Source organism: Sparassis crispa, assembly GCF_003851025.1.
Source record: "Sparassis crispa DNA, contig_000008F, whole genome shotgun sequence".
Taxonomy (NCBI): Eukaryota; Fungi; Basidiomycota; class Agaricomycetes; order Polyporales; family Sparassidaceae; genus Sparassis; species Sparassis crispa.
The window spans coordinates 696387-719978 of record NW_020939755.1 but is presented as its reverse complement, the minus strand read 5'-3'; the positions used below and the strand labels follow the sequence as shown (position 1 = coordinate 719978).

The following is a 23592-nucleotide window of genomic DNA, read 5'->3' as shown; positions in this document are numbered from 1 at the left end:
GATAGATATCAGAATAAAACGGTATGTGAAACAACACAGCAGAAAGAAATATTCTACACGTGGGCATGAGTCCTCTCTTCTTTCTTCAACCTCTCTGCCTGGCGCTGTACAGGTTTCAGCGACTCTGAAACGTAGACGAAATGTAGAAACTCACCCGCAACACTTCCTGCCTACGCACCTCCCACTCCGGGTTCATCCTCCGCAACTCATTTAATACCTCGTCCTCAAAAGTCATTGATTTAGAGAAATCTTGCTCTGCGAGCCGCTCTGCCTCCCGGTTCAGCCGCAACTGCTCTTCCATGGCACGGATCCGTTCCTGGTAGCGAAGCTCTACCTTTGCCAAGTTATCCTTGTAACGTTTCTGACTTGCATGGATTTCCTCCCGCAGAACGCGCATCCGCTCCTGGTGGCGTGCTTCTGTCTGCCGCGCCCATTCCGCGCGTTCGCGCGCCAATCTCGCCTGCATGTCGTTGATATTGACTTGCCTGCGCAGGTAGTCGAGGCCATTGTCATACGCCTGAGAATATTAGTAGTTGATTCAGCCTGGTGTGCATGCTTGCACTGCGTGTTTGATACACTCACCCGACGCTTAGCGGAATCGCCTAGGACCTCGAAGGCTGTGCGAACCTGAATATGGTTCGAGTGAGCACTGTCTGTGTCAGGTTTAGGAAGACTCGCGAACTTCTCTGAAGCGTGCTTCCGCAGCTTGCCTCTCAATCTCTAGAGCTCCCAGACCCAATTTGTCTGCGAATTGTCAAGATCAAATCTCATCCGCACTCTGGAGGCTCACAAACCTGGATGCGTCTCAAGCGCCTTGAGCTTATACGCCTTGCGCACTAATTACGATCCAGCACTCAGCATGCGATCGGCTGCTTTACGATGTAATCACACACCTGCATCAGCTGAGGCGTTCTGGGCGACGCCCAGAATATCATACAAAGAGCTACTCGCGGCCATATGGCCCATATAGGGTGGTGGTGGTGTCCAGGACGACTGCGGCTATGTTGGAGGATGGTATGTCGCGTCGACGTGCGGCAAATGCGAAGAGTTCATTTGTTTAAATTGCAACACGCGGCAGGTCACGTGCATCGCGCCATCTAGGGTGGCACAGCACTCATGGATGTCATTCATGCTCAAACCATTATATTGAGAGACTGCGGCTTAGGCAACATGGGTATCTTGAAATTGTATGCATACTATGCCCTACCGTCGCATCGGCACCCCCTTCAAGTCGGCAGTAACGTGTTATGTCACCCATCAGTCACCGTAGACTTTGGCTCGATGACCTCATTTGGGGCGAAGAACATGTCGGCCACCGGCCTGCCGCAATGAGTTCAGTCTAGTAGCAATGACCCAATGAAGAGGTTGAAGATGTCGATAGACGAAGAGAGTCCATACAGTGTGTCAAAGCTCCGGAGACACTCGAGGTGAAATGGCTTTGCTAGTGTGCGACGTGGCGAGTGGAGATGTAGAGCGGAAATCAGGAAGCTGGAACGGTTATCCACTGGCGCCCGCCGGCGTACGGGAAGAGTTAGCGAAGGCTGAAGATGGACACTACATTCACGGGCCCATGGCCATAGTGAGGAGGTTGTCTTACCCGGACAGGGGATAATTCCTTGACGAGCGGCCATCTCCGCTATCTCTTCTCCATCGCCAGTCTGCACGGTATCATGTCATGCACAATCGGCTGCAGCGAGTATTATCCGGAGGATTGAGTTGCGTAGGATTAAGTTAGAGTTCTAGCCAGTATGAGGAGCACACCACTGACCGTGAGACGGCACTCGCGGGAGACTTGACCTACTCCAAGTGCTGTCATTCTGCACAGGAGTCGGCAGCACATAGGAAATCAGTCCATAATGCTTCTATCCCTTGCACACCATCGGCTTTTCGAGTGGTCCGTGTAGGTGAGTTTCGAGATATAGACTTGCTCCTATTTAGTGTGGTGCTTCAGATGCACACTCGCGAACTATTCTGGCGTAGTAGGAAGGCGAGGATTAGTTTCAAGATGATCGGTAAGAAGTGCAAAATGGTGAAGAGAGAGTGACCGTCATAGGTTCATTGCTCCCATTGTGCGACACACACAAAGACCGGTGGAGCTCCGGTCTCTCTACAAAAACCCTGGTCAATACTCCGGGTGACTGCAGACCTGTCATTGGCGGGAAAGGACCTGCCATGAGGACAACAGATGCCCGAGAATTCATTGCATGCATGTTACCATGTGGCACTCTCAAGCCCAGCCACTTACCTTCATGAAGTTGAGCTCAATCTACCAACTGCACTTCTCTCCAGATGCCTGTATGCTTGTGGTGGTCATTTCTGTGAGTCTGCTTCAGAAGGTTGTAGGACATTGACAATTGATGCCGGCAGGAGAATGGCACCTGAGTGTCTTTAAGCCTAAGCAGACTCTCTGAGCATCACTTTCGTCATGTTCTGTGACAGGATGTGTGTTCAGAATTCTGCTGGAGGCTCAGCACTCAATTGCTCGAAGGAATGCTCACTCAAAAACAATGACAAAAAAATTCCAGTGAGTATCAGCAGTCTTCTAGATACGGTCATGTGATTGCAGGACAATGGTGTTCGCGGTTGGCTCAGAATTTTCCTCATACGGGGCTCGCGAGGCCAGCGCAGCATCTGTCGCGTCTCCGCGCTTTCCTTGATAGTGCATCCCCAACGCTCGTCATTTTCCACCTAGTTTTGCTACACTCTAAGCTCGTCGATGGCGCGCACGCGGCCACAAAGTTTCCAGTCTGCCCCCAGAAAACGACCTGCGCCCCGCTCTTCCACTGCATTCATGGAAGGGAGGAAGGCAGTTCCGCCACCGAAATCCGTAACGATTGCCGGGAAGAAGCTCCCTATTTCCCCTGTCTTAGACACACTATTTCATTTTCTCGCCGAACGACATCGCATTCACCAGCGACGCATAGCGGGGGATCCATCGCCCTGGACTCGGGACCCAATTCTCGCCGCATATCCGTTCACCAACATTTTTCGCGTATACGACCGCACGACGCAATATATTCTCCGCCATGTGATACAGGAGGGTAGCTCAGACTTGCACGAATCGTGCTTTCGTGTAATGTTGTTTCGGTTTTTCAACAAGGTTGAGACATGGGAGCTGCTGGAATCATCACTAGGAAAGGTTACCTGGAGAGATTTCTCTGTCAGGAAGTATGAGGAGGTTCTCTTCTCCGCGGAAGAGGCCCTGTATTGTCCGGCATACATTATTCCTGCCCCGAAGCTCGGTGCGAAGGCCAATCTCTCAAATCACCTTCGACTGGTTCAATTGATGATGGAGAATGATCTACCTGGTCACTTGGAAAAGGTACACCATTTGAAGGACGCACATGGATATCTTCGCCTCTATCCCAGTATGGGTGATTTTACAGCACTCCAGTGCGGCAAATTTTTTTCTTAATATAAGTTGCAACTGAATTCTAGTGCATCTATAGGCTTCTGCTCGATTTGAATATGCTCCCGCATTTCAATTTTAGCGAGGACGAGTGGGTCGCACTTGGGCCTGGTGCACTGGAATGCATACGAAAGATTTTCGGCCCGTCAGTGCGAGGAAGCGAAGGTGAAGCGCTTACCTGGCTGCACTCGACGCAGTACAGCCATTTCGCTCGAATGGGCATCACCCCGGATCGCATTCCTCGACTGTGCGACAGCCGGCCGGCTGGTCTTACAAAGGTCGATTTCGAACATGCTCTTTGCGAAGTCGAGAAGTATTCTCGAGCAAAACACCCTCACATCGTTGGCAGGAGGCGTAATGTCGCCAAATCAGCCTTTTCTCCCAAGCGTGAGCCGCTTACGGCTACGCTACCAAAGCATTGGTTAAAACCTCGCCACGCACCGACTACCCTTTCGCGGCCTCCCCCCATCAAGAAAGGTGGCTCCGAAGAATACGAAGTCTCCCATATCATCGCCGAGAGGCAGGCGGGACAAGGATACCAGTATCTCGTGCGCTGGGTCGGATACGGTCTGGAAGATGATACATGGGAGCCGGAGAGTGCCCTAGAGCACACAGCGAATTTAGACGAATGGAAAGTGACGAAGATAAAAATTTGGGATGGAGTAGGGGATTTCCAGGCCATGGGGAATAATTTTACACGTACCAGGGGATTTTACACTGCGAAGTGAGTTCATATGCATTATCACCGCCGTCCACGTACATGTACTGCATGGCCCGCCATCATCACTTTCATTCAGTCTCTGTCATGGTACTTGGCCGATGATACCAGTATAGTATTCCTGCGAAGTAATACTACTGTATATACAAGCCTCCTCCGAGTCGTAGTACAACCTTTGGAAGACCATAGCTGTGCATACTGTACTGTATCTGCGACCTACAGTTGCGGACAATCAAACACGGTAAATTTGATAGCGCCTGAACTAGATTTTTCTGAGACAAATGGACTTCAGATTCAGACTCAGGGAGGTTTAAAACCCCCAAAAATGCACTCAGATAGTTTTTCCCACGAGGTTTTTGGATGGCCAAATTTTTGGGCGATTTTTTCGACACTTATAGGCCACTTTGCGGTCGTAGTGAGTACTATTGGCCACCTGCTAGTCACCCGCAACCTCTGATTCATTCAAATGTTGCGAATCCACCCAAAATTCACCCAACCAGCTTCCGTAAGGGATCCTACTGCTACTTACGCATTTGTTCTCACGCCACACGTTTGAGGTGTTCTCACATGTTCGCGCAGATTTTAGCTGAAACTGCCTCTGGCACGAACCCGCTCATCATAGCTAGATTGGCAATGGTTAGAATGCTATCTAAGATAGTAACTTTAAATGACAAATTCCATATTCTAGGTATACTTTGTGCATTTTCTATAGCCATATTTTTGGATGTATATTTTTCATCTGTTTGTGGCATTATGCCCTACTCATTGAAAGGAGTCGATTGCATATTTTTTCGTATTTTTATCTAATTAATTATGGGGTTGGCCAAAATTTTGGGTCCAAAACAGGAAATAATAAGAATTAGTGAAATCGGCTCGTGCAAATCGAGTCTCTGAGTCATAAGCATCACATTTGTGCAGTTTCCGAAAGCTTCCGGCACTGTCCGGACTCTACATAATTGGACTAAAATAGTTACCGCGTTTGATTGTCCGCAACTGTAGTCCTATAGATATAGCCTCTAGTTACCTGCAGGAAGCTTAACAGTCATTCCTTTGTAATACTTAGATCTGCGACCTTGCATTCCTCAGGATATCCGTGTCTGAGTATATGGTCGGTGACCCAAACTTGAATCTGCAACAGACAGGGCATCATTGCACACTACTCTATTCACATTTGGCACAGAAACCCTACTGAGGGATTCTCTGAAATTTTCCAGACAACTTCCACGCCAGCTGAGGCCTAGCCGCCTAGGAAGAAGCGCGCCCCACGGGTGTTATTTAAGCGCTCGCAGTCAGAAGAAGAGGCGCTCACGGCCTCGAAGCCGAACTAATCATTTTGACCGTCAGCTCCAGCTTGTTGCCAGACGTTAGCCGCGCTTTGCAAAACCCATCTCCGTTAATCTGTGTGTTGTGCACGGGTTGTTGATAACTCTGCTACTTGTGTTAGCTTGACAGCTTTCCATCACTGCAACGGTGGCGAGCAGCTAGGAGGTCCTTATGGACGCCGTAGAAAAGGCAAACGCGGAAAGGCAGAAAAGATGGTATGTAAGTCCTTGTATCGAGCGTCTGTACGTGCCTGATCTTTCATAGGGCAAAGGATCAGAAAGTTGGTGAAGGTACCTACGCCGTGGTGTACCGAGGTGGGCTTGTAATAACCACTACAATGGCCTATGTTGACTGGGTGCAAGGGCGCGAAATCGCAACAGGGCGGAAGGTTGCCATCAAAAAGTTGAAGATGGGCCAGTTCAAGGACGGCCTAGACATGTCTGCCTTGCGTGAAGTCAAATATTTACGCGAACTCAAGCATCAGAATGTCATAGAAGTAACATGCGTTCTTGTAACGTCTACTTCTCTCGTTGTTGCTGATAGTGATATAGCTATTGGATGTCTTCTCGTCCAAGACGAACTTGAATCTCGTGCTTGAATTCCTTGATACGGACCTCGAGCTTGTAATCAAAGACAGATCACTGGTGTTCCTTCCTGCCGACATTAAAAGCTGGATGGCCATGACGTTTCGTGGCCTGGAATTCTGCCACAGAAATTTCATCCTACACAGGGTGCGTCTATTGTTCCGCCAGTGTTTTGTAACGCTATATTCTGCCAGTAGGATCTGAAGCCCAACAACTTACTCATTGCCTCCAACGGGCAACTCAAGATTGCCGACTTTGGTTTGGCGCGTGACGCTGCAGACCCTGGATACAAGATGACATGTCAAGTCGTCACTCGGTCAGCCCAATCGCCTCTCACAGGCTCTCAAATTAGTGATTAGTCTCCTATTCGATTCAGGTGGTACCGTCCGGCAGAGTTGCTCTTTGGCTGCCGATATTACAGCTCATCAGTGGACATCTGGTCTGTCGGCTGTATCTTCGCCGAGCTCATGCTCCGCACGCCATACCTCCCTGGAGAGAGTGACATGGACCAGCTGAGGACGATATTCCGCGCCCTAGGTACTCCGACTGAAGAAGACTGGCCGGTAAGAATTCATGTTGATCTTAATCTCACTTGTAACCTCCGAGTGTATTTTTGACGATATCAGGGGCACACAAAACTGCCAGACTACGTTACAGTGGGTCAATTCCCGAGGACGCCTCTCCGTGATCTCTTCACCGCCGCGACTGCAGACTGCCTAAACCTTCTTGGCAAGTGCCTTATCTATGAACCGCGAAAACGCATCAGTGCGAAAGACGTGAGTCGCACATCCAGTCGGTGTCATTGTAATTATTCATTGATCCGGCAGGCGCTCAATCATCCTTATTTCTTTGCGCTACCATATCCCACACATCCATCCAAGCTTCCGAAGCCGGCGGCTAAAGCCAACTCCACATTCCCACTTGAAGAGGTTGACGGGAACGTCGACTTCAGTGGACCTGGACCTGGAGTCAAGGCGAACCCGCCAAACAAGCTGAAGCGGAAGATCTCCTCGGATGAGCTGGGCGGCAGGCCAGTGGCTCGAAGGCTTGATTTCTCGCAACATCGAACATGACATCGACAGGGTGTTGTGTCCTTGTACCATCACTGAAAGGGTCACGGAAATGGACTATCAGGTCACTTGCACACTTTCTTTCGGCACTTCATCGCGTTTTTGTATTATCATCCCGTAGGTTTGTTGTGTCCCCGACTCCAGGAACTGGAGGAGGGCTTTGGCAAGGGGAAACGGCAGACGCCTCTGCGAATGAAGTTGTGCGAAAACAACATCAGTAAATAAGTTGAGTAACAACACTTACGATTTTGAGTCTTGACTCCGTCTAGGCTTCCGGTCGCGAACGTCGCTGTTGCACTGGACCTGTCGACACTGTTCGAGCGCAGGTCTATTTACGTAAGATCGCGCTCGCGAACATTCCGCCCTTGTGCTCGACCTGCCGACGGTGTTCCAGCGCAGGTCTATTCACGTAGGATGGCGCTCGCAAACATCACGTGCGCGCTCGATTTCTCGACGATGTTGGCGCTGCTGGACGACGTTACACCTCAGTGTCGCTCCTCGACGAGTCGCTATACGACATCATTCTGTTTTGCACGTGAGTGTATTCTTCTTCTCGTATTATTACTAATCTACTGATTCACCACTAAACTATGTAGAATCTACGCGGACCTGCTCTCTTGAAGACATAGTTTTCGCATTTTTTATGACTGTTTCAGACAAGTGTACATGCATCTATGCTTGTTGACTTGTTCAAATGGATACTTACAGTTTAATTTGCACGATGCAGTTGCTATTTGTGATACTGTGTTCACAGTTTCACTGTGCTGTTTTAATTGAGTTTGTGTCTAAGCACGTTAAACATTTCGTGTTAAAGCACATTAAATATTTTGTGTTCAAGCACATTAAGTATTTGTCTTCAAGCACGCTAAGTGTTTGTGTTCAAGTACACTAAGAATTTGTGTTCAAACACATTTAAATTTTCGGACTGAAGTAGTGTAAGCGATTGACTTTAGCCATGGCAGATTTCAATCCCTCATGGTTCTATTTGTCCGATGAACAGTATTTGCGTACACTCCAAAGGTTAAGTCTTCATACTCTGCAGTCTGCAGCTGTGTCATCTCACTGTTTAATACCTCAGAAAGGTCGTAACAAGTCTCAGATTTGCAGAAGACTTCTTGTTGACTTTCAATTGAGTCGTGCATCTGTTGCTATCATGTCCAATGAAGATGTAGCAAAGTGTCTGCATGGTGATGATCAACTTCTCAAATCTCGGTATGCTCTGCTCAGTGCTCTGTATATTAAATTGTATGGTGAACCTGTAGCACTAGCAATACGTTCTGCGAACTCTCCACTTTTTGAGGAACATCCATTAATTGGATATGCCATATCGCCTGTAAAATTATGTATAGAATTACTTTGGTTTGTCACTCCAGCTAGTGTTCTCATTCACTGTTTGTCATCTGTGTTAATGCGAACACTTTATAACTATGGTATTACATTTATAAACCAATTGCCGGTAAAATGTCATGCACGTTGTACAGTTATAGTTGAGCATATTGTTGAGTTGTCCCAGTACTTATTCAAAGTTGAATCTTCAAAGTTTTTGAATACTATCTTGTGTCATTTACCATTCTTATCTCAGAGTGAGTTATGTAGTCCTCGTAGTGAACTCATTTTCAAGCTACTAAAGTCAAGTGTTCCATCTGAGATTTTTGATAAATTAAACATGGAGTCTCATGCAAACAGTGATGCAAAGAAAGAGCAGCGTAGAGTTGAAAAGGCATTAGAAATTGAACAGGACAGTGCAGAGACAAAAGCATATATTGATGCATGGCCACAACTTGTTCCTCACGATGTGATTCTTAACTGTCTGAACAATTATTACACTCATACTCAGTGGCATTCACCTTCAATTTGTGCTGTATGTGCTCGTCAGTCACATGAGATTCATATTTCTGAATATAAGATGGATGGTTTACTGCTGAATAAGCAAGTATTATCTGCATTCCAAATCACAGATCCTTTCATTCTAGAAAACTGTGTAGTTAAACAGAATAGCTCTAAGTTTCTTTTTAAGGACTCAAGGTTAGACGGCTGTATGTTGGATAAGAAAGGGCTGACTTATGATAATGGCATGGTCACAGCTATCAAAATTTCTTCGAGCTGCTATACAGCAATACAACATTGTACTACACCACAATATGGCTTAGTTAATAATCTGTATTGTGGTTGTCTATCTGAGCAATACAATGATATAACCTGGGTTGAAGAAATGGTTTGTGCAATCTACCGTAGCACTGCACATATCACAAGAATTTACCAGTCATCTGACCCTGCACAGCCAAAGGTGTTTCATGGAAACACATGTGCACATGATTTAAATGTTGTTTCCACAGCATCAGTGCTTCCAAGAACACCTGCCGATGTTGCTGGTATGCTTACAGTTGTTTTTATTGGTCCACATAAGTTTAAGCCTGAGTACGTAGGAAACATGTATCGTGTGCGGAAGCATAAGATTTGGAGCTTCTTACTATGGCTTAAGAGTTATAACAAATTGTATAAACATATGACTTTTGATCTGTCTGCACTTGATATGTATCCTGAAGATGATGTGTTACCAGGTCTTAGTTCACGAATTGTTGAAGATCACAGAATGGATACTACACTTATATTTCAAGATGAAACAGCAGGCTTTTCAGAACATCCTGCAGAATTATTTGCCAAAAGCTGTCCTCTACCAAATGAACCACAACTTATGATGGAGAAAATGGGCATGTCAGATCCAGAAGGAGATAAACTTAGTGGGAGAAGCTTTACTGCTGCGGCAATAAGAAGTATAGTTAATCCAACTGCATCGCAACCTGATCTTGTAGTTCATCATGGTATGCTGCCTGTCTCTGAATACAACAATCCTAACTTGTTTTCAGGTATGTTTCCAACACTATATCTATTTGGCATTGGTGGGTTTGAAGATCCTAGTAGGCCAAAGCCAATAGAGTTTGATACTCAGGCCAACCACTATCTTGATCTTACAAACAAGGCATTTCGGTATCATCACATGTTTATGTTCATTGCACTTAATATATGGCAGCATCGCTCTGCTCACTTACACACACACTTTGCAGTACAAAAGCCCTACTTTCAGACTATCGCTAGAAGATTAGTCACTCTTTCACCCTCCTTGCTTATGTCAGTTTCTAACCATCTTGAGAATGAAGGTAAATATGCAGATTTGACTGACCAGCAGAAAGGTGCATTAGACTTGCTAAGGCATGTGAACACTATTGGTGGACATATTCCTGGTTCTCAAGCCTCAAAAATTCAGGTCAGAAATGAGATACGTAGCTACTTTGGTTACTTTGGCATGCCACACACTTACATGACCATAAATCCTTCGCCTACACATAATCCAATTTTCCAAGTCATGTATGGTGACACTACTGTAGACTTGGCCAAATGATTCCAACTAGTTGTGCCTGCATATAAATGTGCTTTGCAGCTGGCCAAAGATCCAGTTGCAGCATGCGATTTCTTCTACTTTTGTATACACACTATATTTGAAGACCTCTTGGGCTGGGATTTTTCTAAGAGATGCTCCAAAAGGCAAGGTGAAATCTTAGGAAAGTTGCGTGCATTTTATGGTACACCTGAATGTACTGAGCATGGTACACTGCATGGTCACTTTGTATTATGGCTACTCGGAGGTCTGAATCCTTCTGATTTGCATGCAAGGTTGTGTGACAGTCATGAGTTTGAATGCCAATTTTTCAGATACTGGGAGAGCATTATATTTCATCACTTGCCTAATATTGATATGCAAGTTGATTCAACATATGAACCTCATATTGAACGACCACCACAACCACCTATTGTTGGTGAATTGGCACTCAATATTCTGAATGAATGGGAGTCAGTGTTTGTTACTGAAATTAAAAAATGTGGAGAAGTCTTGCAGTGTCATCAACACCGTAAAGTCTGTGAAAAGTACGGCAATGAAGGTAAATGCAGATTTTTATTTCCCCATGAGGTTGTTGAGAGCTCATATTTTGATCGTAATACTAACTCTGTCATTCTGATGTGTAAAGATGCAAATGTGAACTACTACAATCCATATATTCTGTTTTTTTGCAGACATAATCATGACATTAAATGTATTCTTTCTGGTAAAGCTGCGAAGGCTGCAATATTTTATATTACAGACTATATTACTAAGGTTGACCTAAAAACCTATCAGATGCTATCATTATTATCAAAGGCAGTAGCAAGTTTACCCAGTGGCAATGACCAATCCTTGCAATTGACTAGTTACAGTACAAAAACCTTACTAAATAGGTGCTTGGCTCAATTCTTGCGTCAACAACAGATCCACTCTCAGCAAGCAGCCTGGTACATACGTAAGAGAGGCGATAGTATTTCATCACATCCTACAAAGCCCTTGCTATCTATTTTGTTACTGCTTTATGTCAAAGAGCATTATTCATTTGCTATGCAAATTGAAGGTCAGAGTGGTGAGGATAATCATTCTGATGCTGATGATATAGAAGAGTGTACTATCAATATTAAAGTGAATAAAAATGGACAGCTACTCAAACAGAACCAAATTGATGATTACATCTACAGACCACACACCCTTTCTTACTTAAACTTCTATGACTTCTGCAGATACTTCACATTAGAGTCTAAAACAGCACAGCATAACCATCATACACCAGATGACCAACTAGGTGTACTTTCACGTCTTTCTGTAAAGGAACAACATCCTCTTGCAGATACACATGTACTTGTTGAGCACTTCAGTCCAATGCATGTTGACTTTAATATGGAGCGTGTTCCACGTCCAATTGGTACACTGATCCCTCGCCGTGAAAATAGTGAAAGGTATGCAATATTTATGCTGGCACACTTTAAACCATTTAGTGATACAGTTCCACTTGTAGAGTACGGTGACACCTTTCAGCATACCTTCAGTGTATATGACTTTAGTGAGTTCAGCAAAACCAAGATGTGCAACTGGGAGGTAACGTATGAATGCGAAGATGCAAGAGACAGTGAATGGTTGCACAAGCGAGCCACACTGCTAGCAGAATCACGTCACTTGACAAAATCCATGTACTCATCTGTTACAGCAGACACAGATGATGATGTTGATGTTACATCACATAATAGACGAAGTGCAGTCAATAACTTTAAGATACAGCAGTTTGTCTCTTTACTTGAACAGTGCAATTATCTCCATCACAACACTTATCACAAGATAGCTGCACTATCCACTGTTAAATATAATATAACCCACTTGCAGTTGCAGAAGTGGAAGTCAGCCCTGCATGAGCAAGAGATGCAAGTAATGCAGAAAAGACGTAATGCTGGCAACATGAGCTCTCAGTTTACTCTCGAAAAGACTCCTGCATACACTGAGTATTACATGACGCCTACAATACCAGAACAATTAACCACATGCACAGAAGCCCCAAATATGAGTGATACTATTGCATTAGTTGAACAGTCCCCAATGAAAGTTCTACAGTCTGTTCAGACATCCTACAGTTTAAATGCTAAGCAGGCATGTGCCTTTCAGATTTGTGCAAAACATTTTATTCAAAACTATGTAGTCAAATCAGACACTGTAATGGAACCACTGTACTTGTTACTCACCGGTCCTGGTGGCACAGGCAAGATGCATGTTGTCAAAGCCTTGAAAGAATTGATGACTTACTTTGGCTGCTTATACCAAATTCATTTTCTTGCGCCTCCCGGCTCTGCTGCTGCCCTAATTGATGGAATGACAATTCACAAAGGACTTGATTTGAAGATACAATCAAAGACAAAGGGTAAAGGCAACAGGCGACTGGGCGAAAGTGAACAGGACTATACAGTAACAATTAGTGTTCAAAATTGTACAGTATTGCGTGATGAATGGCAGTGTGTTGAGTTTGTACTTATTGATGAAATCTCACTGGTTAGCTGTCAGTTACTCTCTGAGATAGATCATGCATTACGTTATGCCAAAGAAAAACCAGATGTATGGTTTGGAGGTATTAATATAATTTTTGCGAGAGATTTTTATCAATATCCTCCAGTAGGTGGCACACCGCTATACACACCTATATCAGCATATGCAAGACAGACATCAGATGAACTCAGCAAGAGGCTTGGTCGACTTGCATGGAAGCAAGTAAATGCAGTCATAGAGTTGACTGAGCAACAACGTATGAAAGATGATCCTGAGTATAGTGATGCAGTCAACAGATTGCGAACACGTGAATGCACAATGGGAGATGTTGACCTATTTAATACACGGGTAGTTAAGTCAGTGACCCATCTTGATGGCCTTCAAATAAAAGATGATGATGATGATCCTACAGTAATTGTCAATACCAACCTGCTACGACAAGTTATTAATACTGAAAAGGCACAGGCAAACTGTGATGCAGACAATGGTTTGAGCTTAATAATATGCACAGCAGTCGATAAGATTGATGGTCAGGTACCTGAGAAATCCACTCGTGATGCACTTCTGCGACTCAATGTAACACCACTTACTTCTGAAGGTGCCCTCCCAGCATTCATTTCATTATATGTAGGCATGCCTGTGGTACTATGCAGTTGAAACATCTCCACAGAACTTGGAATCACCAATGGTGCTCAAGGCATAGTTAGGCACATCTCGATTAAACACTGTCCTGTCGGATACACATATGCAGATTGTGTTATAGTTGAGTTTTCTACAAGCAAGGTACATCTGCCTGACTTGCCTTCAGGCTATGTGCCTATTGCTCCAACAACATGGTGGTTTACAACTACACTTAGAGATGCCAATGGAGATACACAAAGGTACCAAGTTACCCGACTGCAACTCATCATACAACCTGCATTTGCAGTCACCGGCCACACATTGCAAGGCAAAACACTGCCTAAAGTACTCAACAACATGACTGAGGGCGGCTTTGCAGCCTATGTTGCTGCATCAAGAGCACACACACGAAATGGCTTATTCATCTCAGAGCCAGTAAAGTTGGAACAGCTAAACAAGCCTGTTTCTGCTGACCTATACCATGAGACACAGAAATTTAAAGTGCTTGAGCAAAATACTCTAATTCACTATGGCTTTAAAACAGGATCCCTCGTACCTTTGCCAAATCCTGAAAGTGAAGATGACATCTCCACAAAGTCATTTCATGTCAACTTTAGTGACAGTAGCTCACAGTCAAAAGGAACCAAACGGAAAGCCTCACAAATGGAAGAATCAGGGATTTTGCCATCAATGTCAATGCCACCTTCTGACTCATCACCATACATGTACAAGCACGGTTGCCAATGGTCATCCACAGACTACTCATGTGCATATGATGCCACATTTATGTCACTTTATCACAGCTACTCTCAACTGACCTCTTCTTCACGTGCAATGTGAAAGAATCAGTTGGCTATTGCTAGTCTGTTGGTCAGTTGTTTTGAGAATTTGAGCCCAGACTCCAGTGCCAAGCAGTTTAACATGCAATGTGATTTTCTCTGAGAGTTTCTTAGTAGATGATCACCTATGGAATATCCAAGATATGGTCCACTGTTTGCCTCTGCAGCAAGCATAATTGAATGTGCATTGGAAAACACCACTAACAATATAGTCACGACCATACAATGTCTTGCCTGTTATCAAACATGCCCACTCACGCTACAAATTCCATCTGTTATTGTGTTCACCGGCATGCAGTCCTCTGCTGAAACTCAAACTATACAAACTTGGTTAAGTAAGACCATGACATCATCCATTCTGCATGCAAGAAGATTACTATGTCAATGCGACAGTGAAGTTCATCATAATATAAGCAACATTACACCACCGCCCATCTTATACTTTGAATATCCTTCACAGGAACATACAGTTGTCACTCCCATATTTCATCTGGAATTCAATATGCAGACCACCTACTCATTGGCAGCTGTAATATACTTTGGATCTAGTCACTTTACAGCATGTCTCCTCCACTCTGACAACTCAGGATGGATATACGATGACCAACAGAATGACGGTGTCCCACAATATGAAAACAGAATGCATACCAATGACCGTACAGCACTCCTTACGCTTGACGGACGCTGGGCACACATCCTCGTGTATACATCAAATGGTCCATTCAATTGAATCAACGAAATATTGTATTATCGTCACCACGACACTATACCTATTTTACTGATTTCATTACCCGATCAACACCATCTTGATGCTCAGATGGTTCTTCCATTTGGATTTTTAAAAGACAGCCATACCATCAGTATCTTATATCATATGACTATATGTAACAGTACTGCAACTATCCCACTGGCTTCATTACCTGATCTACATCATCTGTCTTGTCCATTACTGTCAGTGAATTCAAGTGTTGTTCAGCCCATGCCCCTCCTCGGAGTCTTCCGACCAAATTCCAAGCCTGACCAACACCACTCAGATGACAGCGATGATGACGATGCCTCGCTCGTGTAGTTTTCCATTGCTGTAACTACCGTAATAAATGCCTGTACTTGTACTACATAATCACCAATCATACACCCTCACTCTTACAAAAACCGTGAGCACCCCATCGGAGTCGGGGAATGGCGCTCGCGCCGCTACGATGTATGTATGGTAGATATATATAGGCGCACTATACGCACATAATTCAGCTCAATTCATCGTTAACGTTCTGATCAGTCAATCACTCCGAGTCGTAGCTGTAAGCGTTCTCGTCAACCACGTGACATTCATGGCCTGCTCGACCGTTCTCGAGCTCGTGGCAATTTCCACTTTCACCCTTACAGCTAAATTTTTGCGATGTTTCGACGTCCCTTTTCGAAAGTCTATCACATATATCGCGCCACACCTCAGATCTCACAATCCGGTTCTTCGTCAATCTGGTCAGTTTACCGCCTACGTCCGACCACACATTCGTTCGGCACGGGTTACCGTGCACTGTCATCTACTACAAACCTAGCAAGCGATGCTTCTCGTGCATCCACCACTCCAAAATGTTCTGAAACATACTCGAGCGCATCGATTGCAGCTCCAGAACGGCAGACGGAGATACAGTTCAAGACACCAGAACCTCGACTCTCTCTAACATTCACCTGTACCGTGACTGATTGTTTTACACGGTCTACACACGAGTTTACGAGGAGAAGTTATGAACGGGGAATTGTGATTGTGCAGTGTCCGGGCTGCAAGAATCGGTGAGCATCCGGATTGTATGACACTCGGTGTTCTTGCGTTAGTTTCTACTGTAGAACGCGTTAACGATGGACTCTTGCATCTTCCTGTAGTCATCTAATAGCTGACCATCTTGGATGGTTCAAAGAAAGTACAGAGGAGGGGAAGTTGAAGACCATTGAGGACCTCATGCGCGTAAAGGGAGCGGTTGTGCAGCGAGGGCGAATAGACGCGAATGGTGATATCGAGTACGCCCCGGAATAATTGCCGACTTTCACAATAATATTCGGAGCACTGGCACACTAGTCTGCGCTATTGCATCATACTTAGTTCGTTCGTGAGCAGTGTGTAAAGACAGATGTACAGTGATACAGTGCATAATTAGATAGAGACCATCCCGAAGCTATGTCGTACGATACCAGGTTCTTCCTCGGTGAATGCACCCTCAAGACGACTGAGGCGTGGATGCCTGCGGCTCCTCCACGACGGGAGGAACAACACCGCTTTTTTCTAGAAGTTGTTCGAGCTCACCAGACTGGTGCACTGAACCAAAATATTCAAATTCAAGATCGACACAGACGCCCGAGAGAGGTACTCACTGCTCAAAAGAATATCACAGCCACCGACAAATTCGCCATTGACATATAGTTGGGGAATGGTCGGCCAGTCACTGGGTGCTCTATGGTCAGTAAGCCTCGACGCACATAATCTAGCAATACACACGAAAATTCCTTGATCCCACTCCTGAGTTCGCTATCCTCCAGGACATTGAACGTCTTCAACTTCTCTGTCGGGACACCTTGCAGGTCGAGCACCTGAATCGCCGCACGGGAGAAACCGCACTGAGGCGCGTCGGGGGTGCCTTTCATGAACAGCACAACCGGTGTGATATGCACGGCGTCCTGAATCTTTGCCCGTGCCTCCTGTGACAAGAGCCTGCGCGCAACAGAGAGTGAAGGAGAGCCTAGGGTCGCGACAGACGTGCGGAGCGGAGAGAACTGATACCAACGGTTAGCCTGTCGAAGGTGAAATAACTTGCATCGAACCTACAGGAGATCGGAATGCAGCACGAAACATGGTATTCAGGTATCACAAAAGGCTGAAGGTGGGATAGCAAGCTCGACGGGTGGATGAGGTGACCGGTGAAGAACACTTTGGAATTGGAGTGCTCAGGAAGAATACAGGAAATAAAATCACGTGATACAAACCCAGGTTTAGGGTCAGGATGACATTCACCTCTCGAGTCTCGAATGCGATGAAGTAACTTGCACCGGCACTTCTGGTTTGACTCTGCTGACTTGGAAGGGCCGACTTCGTTGGCAGAGCCGTTGCTTGCAATGTATTTTTACTTCTTCATGCAGTAATTATTATCCACAGTGCTAGAGTGTTCTTCGCGTTGCTCTTCTATCGAGCTTTAAGGAGCAACTTTCTACTCCCAAACCTGTTGGAAGCTTAGCTAGAGCCCACAGATTTTCTTTTCTACACAACCACCAATGCTTTGATTGTATTTTCTCTGTGTCTCTGCGTGAATTGACTTTGGCTAGTCATTAAGTGAGGTGCTTTGTCATCTCCACGTAAAGACTCACCGGTCCGTGCGGACCAGTGAGCTGGGCCCAACTGGAACAAGTCTTCCTTTATTACTGTTGTGCGGAATCTTGAGGCTTGCGGCGTCCGTCCCTGTGAGGAGAAAGCACCGAATCATTCGTTACATATCGCAGATTGATTGCACAAGTGAAGTACGATCCGTGCGACGTGCTTTGCTACGCCCTGATGCAATATTGCTGCTAGGACTTGACATAGGCCATCTCGAGGGTTTCGCGCGTGTTACTCGGCGAGCCCCATCTGTTTATTGTCATGTCTCGCGCCGCTAAGGCTACCTTGATCGGGTCTGTGTTTGCATCTGCGTTCATCATCTGGGGTGTCCATCATCTTCAGACACGAGAGCGGGAGGTACGTGCGTCTATACTGGATCTCACAGTCGGCCATGAACCTCGCGTGCGCTTTTCTCCACACTGACAACCTGATCGTAGACAATGTACAAAGGTGTTATCCGCGATGATGAGCGACGGCGCGAGAAAATGCGTCAACGGGAGGAGGATTTGCACGAGTCCCTGAGGAAGAGGGAGATATACGAGCGAGTACAACCTGTGTCCAGCTCTGCTACTCGTGATTCTGGGCAACTATGATATTTGCATTGCTTGCAATTTCATCATAATTCGAACGAGGCAAGTCACAGCTGCTACTGTGAACACCGCCAGGTCAGAGGGATGCGGTTCAAGTTGCCACTGATACCTTATTTGTGGAACTACGAGCAACGGCTGAGGGGTGTGAGGACGAAGAGTTTTACTGTTCGACTGATGCTTCACAGGGTATCTGTTATGGGTAACTCGGAGCGTAAATCTTGTGAGGTACGGGGAGTCATACAATGTTCTTGCATAGTATTCTCACCATTTGTGGTTGTATATAGAACAAGTACCGGCTTGAGTGCCATTCAGCGAAGTCGGTGTCCAGTCGACCACCTTGACATTCGACACACAAGATCGTAGGAGGGTGTTCACTGCTACTGCAGTCTATCTTGTGAGCCTTGACAGCTGAATCTTCTCGAATTTATTGTGGACGAATGTAACGCTGTGCACGTGCTCGATCGCGGTTGGGCTGCGTGCGCTTAGCTGGGCCGTCTATCCAACCTCGAGGCCGCCAAGTCGAACCCGATCTATTAAAGGCGTTCTCCCCACGCAAAGCGTACACAGTGCTCAATCGGGCGGTAAAGTCGACGAAAATCGACAAGTTCTTCGACAAGAAATGTGGCGAAAATTCGTCACAGTTCCCTCGAACGACTTCTTGGAGAGATTCCTCCCAAATCCCGTTGGTCTGACCCCTGGAAATTATGCCGGCGCATTCAACAAGATGCCTCGGGAAGGCGATCGTGAAGAATCGCTATATGAACCATTCGTATGTTTGCATGCCACCCGTCATCATCCTTCTAGTGGCCCTGATCACCATTACAGTGCAAGTGCCTAGTGACTTTGTGTCCAGGTTACAAGTGCGTATCAACAGCGAACGCACCTGATAGGGACGAGAAATTCAAACAGAAGGTCGACGCCGCACTGTTCCTCGAGGAAGAAGCTCCGACGGACGGGAGACAGCACTGGGCGCAGCAGCGGATTTCTTTTGAGTTCAAGAGATATTCTGGTAGGGATGACCCATTTGAAGAGGAGAAAGAGGGCTACGAGCACGATACGTCGTATGGGAACCGAACCCGAGGCCAAGCCATTGCGTACGCCGCTGAAATATTCGCTCGGCAGTTTCGGACGTTCTGTTTCACAGTCCTCATTCTCGGGAATTGTGCTCGCATTGTGCGCTGGGACAGATCTGGTGCCGCGTTTACGGAGAAGTTCAACTACAAGCGGAATCCGGAGATTCTCGGCGAGTTTTTATGGCGGTTCTCGCACCATGAAGCCAAAGAGCAAGGCTATGATGAATCTGCGACTTTGGTCACAGAAGGATCGGAAGACTACGTTCTGATGAAGCAATATGCAGAGACGAAACTGGAGTCTGGAGATTATGTTCGGGAATACTTTAAGACCTCGTACGACGCCGGGTGGCCTTTGTGGAGGTTGAAAGTTGACGATGAGTCGCACCCGGAAGGAGACCACGGCAAGAATACTGGCAAATCGCATGTGGGCACCAGTGCGCGTACGGCATCTGGAGTTTCCACTGCGCCGCGTTCCACATACTATCTCGTTGGCAAGCCACACTTCCTCGCTAACGGTATGGTGGGTCGGGGCACCCGTGGGTACGTTGCTCTCGATTGCCAGACCTGCAAGTTCGTCTTCCTCAAAGACGCGTGGAGAGTCGACCACATCGACATCGAGAAGGAAGGCGACGTGCTACGGAAACTTTACGGCGAGCGTGTTGAGAACGTCCCCACCCTTGTTTGCCATGGAGACGTGCTCGACCAACAGACTTTGACGCAAGTCATTTGGGAAGAGGTCAATGGGCCTACGCCGGAGGCGAGACGTCCACTGAAGAAGCACGTCCATTATCGACTTGTCGTAGAAGAAGTTGGTATTCCCGTCAATGAATTCGCACACGGCTTCGAGCTTGTGAGTATTATTTATGACTGCTTGACAGGTACGCTGTGTTCGCTGTGTATCCTACCTACGTGCTCACTCTGTCTTGCAGCTCATCAGCAGGCGTTTGAAAAACTTCGTCTCTTGCACAGAGATGTCAGCATAGGAAACGTTATGATTGTCGAACGGTTCGACGGGATTGAATTTGTCCGAATCGGATATCTGTGTGATTGGGAGCTGTCGAAGTCAATTCCCGACGGAGATGCGACTCAGGTAGCGAGACAACCTGATCGTACTGTGCGTTATCTACGCTTATCTTGCGATCTGTCTTTGACCTCCAGTCTAGGGAACCTGGCAGTTCATGTCTGCGCTATCACTGCAGAATCCATACAAACCTATCACGCTCCAAGATGACCTCGAGGCGTTCTTTCACCTTGTCTTGTATATGGCCGTACGATTCCTGCCGCACAACATTGGGGATGCAAACGTGGGTACGTTCATATACCGCTACTTCGATGATGCAGATCCTCTCGACCGACAATTCTACGTCTGCGGGGAAAAAAAGTGGTCTACGATTCAAAGCGGGCTTCTCACGTTTAAGACCAAACCAATCACATTCGGCGACGACGCCAACTATCCTATGAACGATCTCCTGGAGACGCTTCTGCCGTGGTTCAGTGCGTACTACGCCGTGATTGGGCATGATCACCCACAGCTCGTGAAGCCCCCTGAACCTGCGGCCGACCCCCAGAACTCCGTGGATGACCCACTCGACAACATGCCACAACGTCTCCGTCAGATACTGCAGATTAATAGCGTTAAGGACGGCATGCATCGCCCCAGGAAAACTACTCGAAACAAAGATGCGCAGATGCAGGAAAATCGGAAGTTGGCACAGAGTTTGAACGGACACTCTGAAATCTGTTCCCTTTTCAGAACGATGCTCGCGGACCCGAAGCGGTGGCAATCGCACGACAAAACACTGGACAAGCTGCCAAAGAATTACAATCTAGCAAAGGAGGTTCAAGGTGTCCGCGACTCGACCAGGCACTCGCTAGGGTGCGCTGGGTTGTCCCACAAGATGAATTCATTGACTTTGGATGCTACACCTGAGGTGGAGCCCGTCGTCAGTTATCCTCAGGAGCAAGTATGCACTCCACCAGTGCCCGAGGACCGCGTCCGGCCCCGCAGTGTGGCCCACTCGGACCTGACAGAATGTATTGAAGGCCCCCACTTATACTCTGAAAGCCCCCGCTTATGCTCTGAAGATCCCCACTTCTCGGTATCATTGTTCGACCTGTTCGAGCCTGCACAGCTTGATCCAGCCGCTCAGCCTCCCCCCCAAGAGGATGCTTTACGTTCCACAAGTGCGCAGTCGTCGCCATTCTGGGAGCTTGCGTGGGGTTGCACTGTGCAGTGAGCCTAAGGCACTCCACTACGAGCTGGTGGTGGGTTGTCAGCTACTTCGTCCGGTTGTCTTCATATTCGCGTTTCTTTCCCACTCCATGTGCCCCATTCCCTGGCTTACGTTTGCGTCTCGGACGTCTGTCGCAACTGCAGTGTTATTAACGTTATCTATCATCTAAGTTAGATCGTGTATTATGTGTTCATTAGCTTGCTCCTTGTCAGTTTTCTCTACCCACCAATTGCAATGGGTCACGATTGTCCTTTCGGCGTGCACATAAGTGTATCCTAAGTTCCTAAGTTGATCCCTGGGATGTGAGGCCTCGAGGACGCGACGTCGTTCTACATACTGTAAGTAGCGGCGAGTCCTCCCAGCGTCAGCAGATCTCGGCTGTTTCCATCCCATCACTTTGTTGACAGATTCCATCCAGTAGATATCTCTGCACTCATGTCTCAATCTGCTTTGATTCAAAGCAATCTACCCGGGTTGTCTCTCGTCTCCAGAGGCAAAGTTCGGGACATCTACGCTACGTCGTCCCCGCAGCATCTACTTTTCGTCGCGACAGATCGCATCTCGGCGTACGACGTGATCCTCCGCAACGTTTGTCCACTTTGTCATTGTTTTCCTGGCTTTTGGGTGACGGGTGACCTTGCGGTATGACATTAACTCTGCGTTGGGCAATGGGCTGGCGCACTATCAGGGGGTGCCAGACAAGGGCAAAGTTCTGACTCGGATTTCCCTGTTCTGGTTCGACAAACTAAGGGATGTCCTCCCCACACACCTTGTCACCGCCGATATAGACAAGATGCCGGAAGAAGTTAGACAATACAAGGAGCAGCTGGAGGGGCGAACTATGCTTGTCCGTAAGGCCAAGGTTATACCTCTTGAAGCCATCGTCCGAGGATATTTGAGTGGTGCGCCTGTCACTGACTAAAATTGCACTGTTCATGGGACTAATTCTCGATGTGATGATATAGGGTCCGGTTGGGCTGAATACAAGGAATATGGAACAGTGCATGGTATCTCCCTACCTGCTGGACTCGTCGAGTCCCAGAAGCTGCCCAAGCCATTGTTTACACCTTCCACGAAAGCAGAACAAGGCCAACACGATGAAAATATTTCTCCGGAACATGGTATGTCTATTTTTCTCATATTCATCCTCACACTAGCATCACTGACCGCCGCTGCGGTAGCCGCTGGGCTGATTGGCCAGAGGCTGTACGACCAGATATCAACAGCCGCTGTACGATTATACAAGGAAGCTGCAGATTATGCATCCACCCGTGGCCTCATCCTCGCGGATACAAAATTCGAATTCGGTCTATTACCGTCGTCCGAGGCGTTGGGAGAAGATCAAGTAATTCTGATCGATGAACTCCTTACCCCGGACTCGTCGCGGTACTGGCCTGCCAGCTCCTACAAGCCTGGCGGTTTGCAGCCCAGTTTCGACAAGCAATACCTTAGGGACTGGCTTGTGAGCACCGGATTCCGCAAGGGCCTTGAAAGCGGTCCTGAGGGGAAAGAAGGGCAAGGTTGGATCATGGAAGACAGCGTTATTGAGGGCACAAGAAAGCGTTACATGGAGGCACTAACGTTACTGATTGGCGAGGGGGCCAGCCTGTAGATGGACTGAAATGAACTCTGAATATATTGTACGGACGACATTTACAATCAATCATAGGGCTGAGGCGTAAGGTTTCATACATAGCTGGCAGGGCGGAAGTAGGTGCAGCATCTTTCGCAGCTTTCCTAGGACGGTGTTCAGAAAGGCTAAAGCCACAACTTGAATGCCAGAGCGGAACCCGAAGATCATAAGTAGATGTCTTCCATGGGCACATGACTTTGACGCGCTTTCGATCTCCGCCCGAAAGCGCGTCATGTCGACGCGCTCA

The 23592-nt window shown here is 46.9% G+C and overlaps 6 protein-coding genes across 6 annotated transcripts; 4 read left to right on the top strand and 2 right to left on the bottom strand.

Annotated features, from left to right (window-relative positions):
* Nucleotides 1-53: 53 nt before the first annotated feature.
* SCP_0902350 (predicted protein) lies at nucleotides 54-966 on the bottom strand (the record flags this gene model as incomplete). Its single annotated transcript, XM_027761468.1, has 6 exons — nucleotides 54-104; nucleotides 155-517; nucleotides 583-627; nucleotides 683-744; nucleotides 795-836; nucleotides 894-966. 6 exons carry the CDS (start codon nucleotides 964-966, stop codon nucleotides 54-56), a joined length of 636 nt encoding a protein of 211 aa, XP_027617269.1.
* Nucleotides 967-2716: 1750 nt separating this feature from the next.
* SCP_0902340 (hypothetical protein) lies at nucleotides 2717-4137 on the top strand (the record flags this gene model as incomplete). The annotated part of the gene is made up of 2 exons (XM_027761467.1): nucleotides 2717-3393; nucleotides 3450-4137. 2 exons carry the CDS (start codon nucleotides 2717-2719, stop codon nucleotides 4135-4137), a joined length of 1365 nt encoding a protein of 454 aa, XP_027617268.1.
* Nucleotides 4138-5621: 1484 nt separating this feature from the next.
* SCP_0902330 (Serine/threonine-protein kinase crk1) lies at nucleotides 5622-7107 on the top strand (the record flags this gene model as incomplete). The annotated part of the gene is made up of 8 exons (XM_027761466.1): nucleotides 5622-5665; nucleotides 5715-5764; nucleotides 5813-5946; nucleotides 6002-6181; nucleotides 6232-6350; nucleotides 6411-6597; nucleotides 6661-6810; nucleotides 6862-7107. The coding sequence occupies 8 exons, from the start codon at nucleotides 5622-5624 to the stop codon at nucleotides 7105-7107; spliced, it is 1110 nt and encodes a 369-aa protein (XP_027617267.1).
* Nucleotides 7108-16667: 9560 nt separating this feature from the next.
* SCP_0902320 (Monothiol glutaredoxin-5) lies at nucleotides 16668-17299 on the bottom strand (the record flags this gene model as incomplete). Its single annotated transcript, XM_027761465.1, has 4 exons — nucleotides 16668-16765; nucleotides 16822-16892; nucleotides 16946-17220; nucleotides 17273-17299. The coding sequence occupies 4 exons, from the start codon at nucleotides 17297-17299 to the stop codon at nucleotides 16668-16670; spliced, it is 471 nt and encodes a 156-aa protein (XP_027617266.1).
* A 777-nt stretch (nucleotides 17300-18076) lies between these two features.
* Nucleotides 18077-18408, top strand: SCP_0902310 (Protein pet117, mitochondrial; the record flags this gene model as incomplete). The annotated part of the gene is made up of 2 exons (XM_027761464.1): nucleotides 18077-18172; nucleotides 18253-18408. The coding sequence occupies 2 exons, from the start codon at nucleotides 18077-18079 to the stop codon at nucleotides 18406-18408; spliced, it is 252 nt and encodes an 83-aa protein (XP_027617265.1).
* A 616-nt stretch (nucleotides 18409-19024) lies between these two features.
* Nucleotides 19025-23324, top strand: SCP_0902300 (hypothetical protein; the record flags this gene model as incomplete). Its single annotated transcript, XM_027761463.1, has 8 exons — nucleotides 19025-19174; nucleotides 19231-20356; nucleotides 20408-20592; nucleotides 20642-21711; nucleotides 22120-22354; nucleotides 22401-22614; nucleotides 22678-22833; nucleotides 22894-23324. The coding sequence occupies 8 exons, from the start codon at nucleotides 19025-19027 to the stop codon at nucleotides 23322-23324; spliced, it is 3567 nt and encodes a 1188-aa protein (XP_027617264.1).
* Nucleotides 23325-23592: the final 268 nt, after the last annotated feature.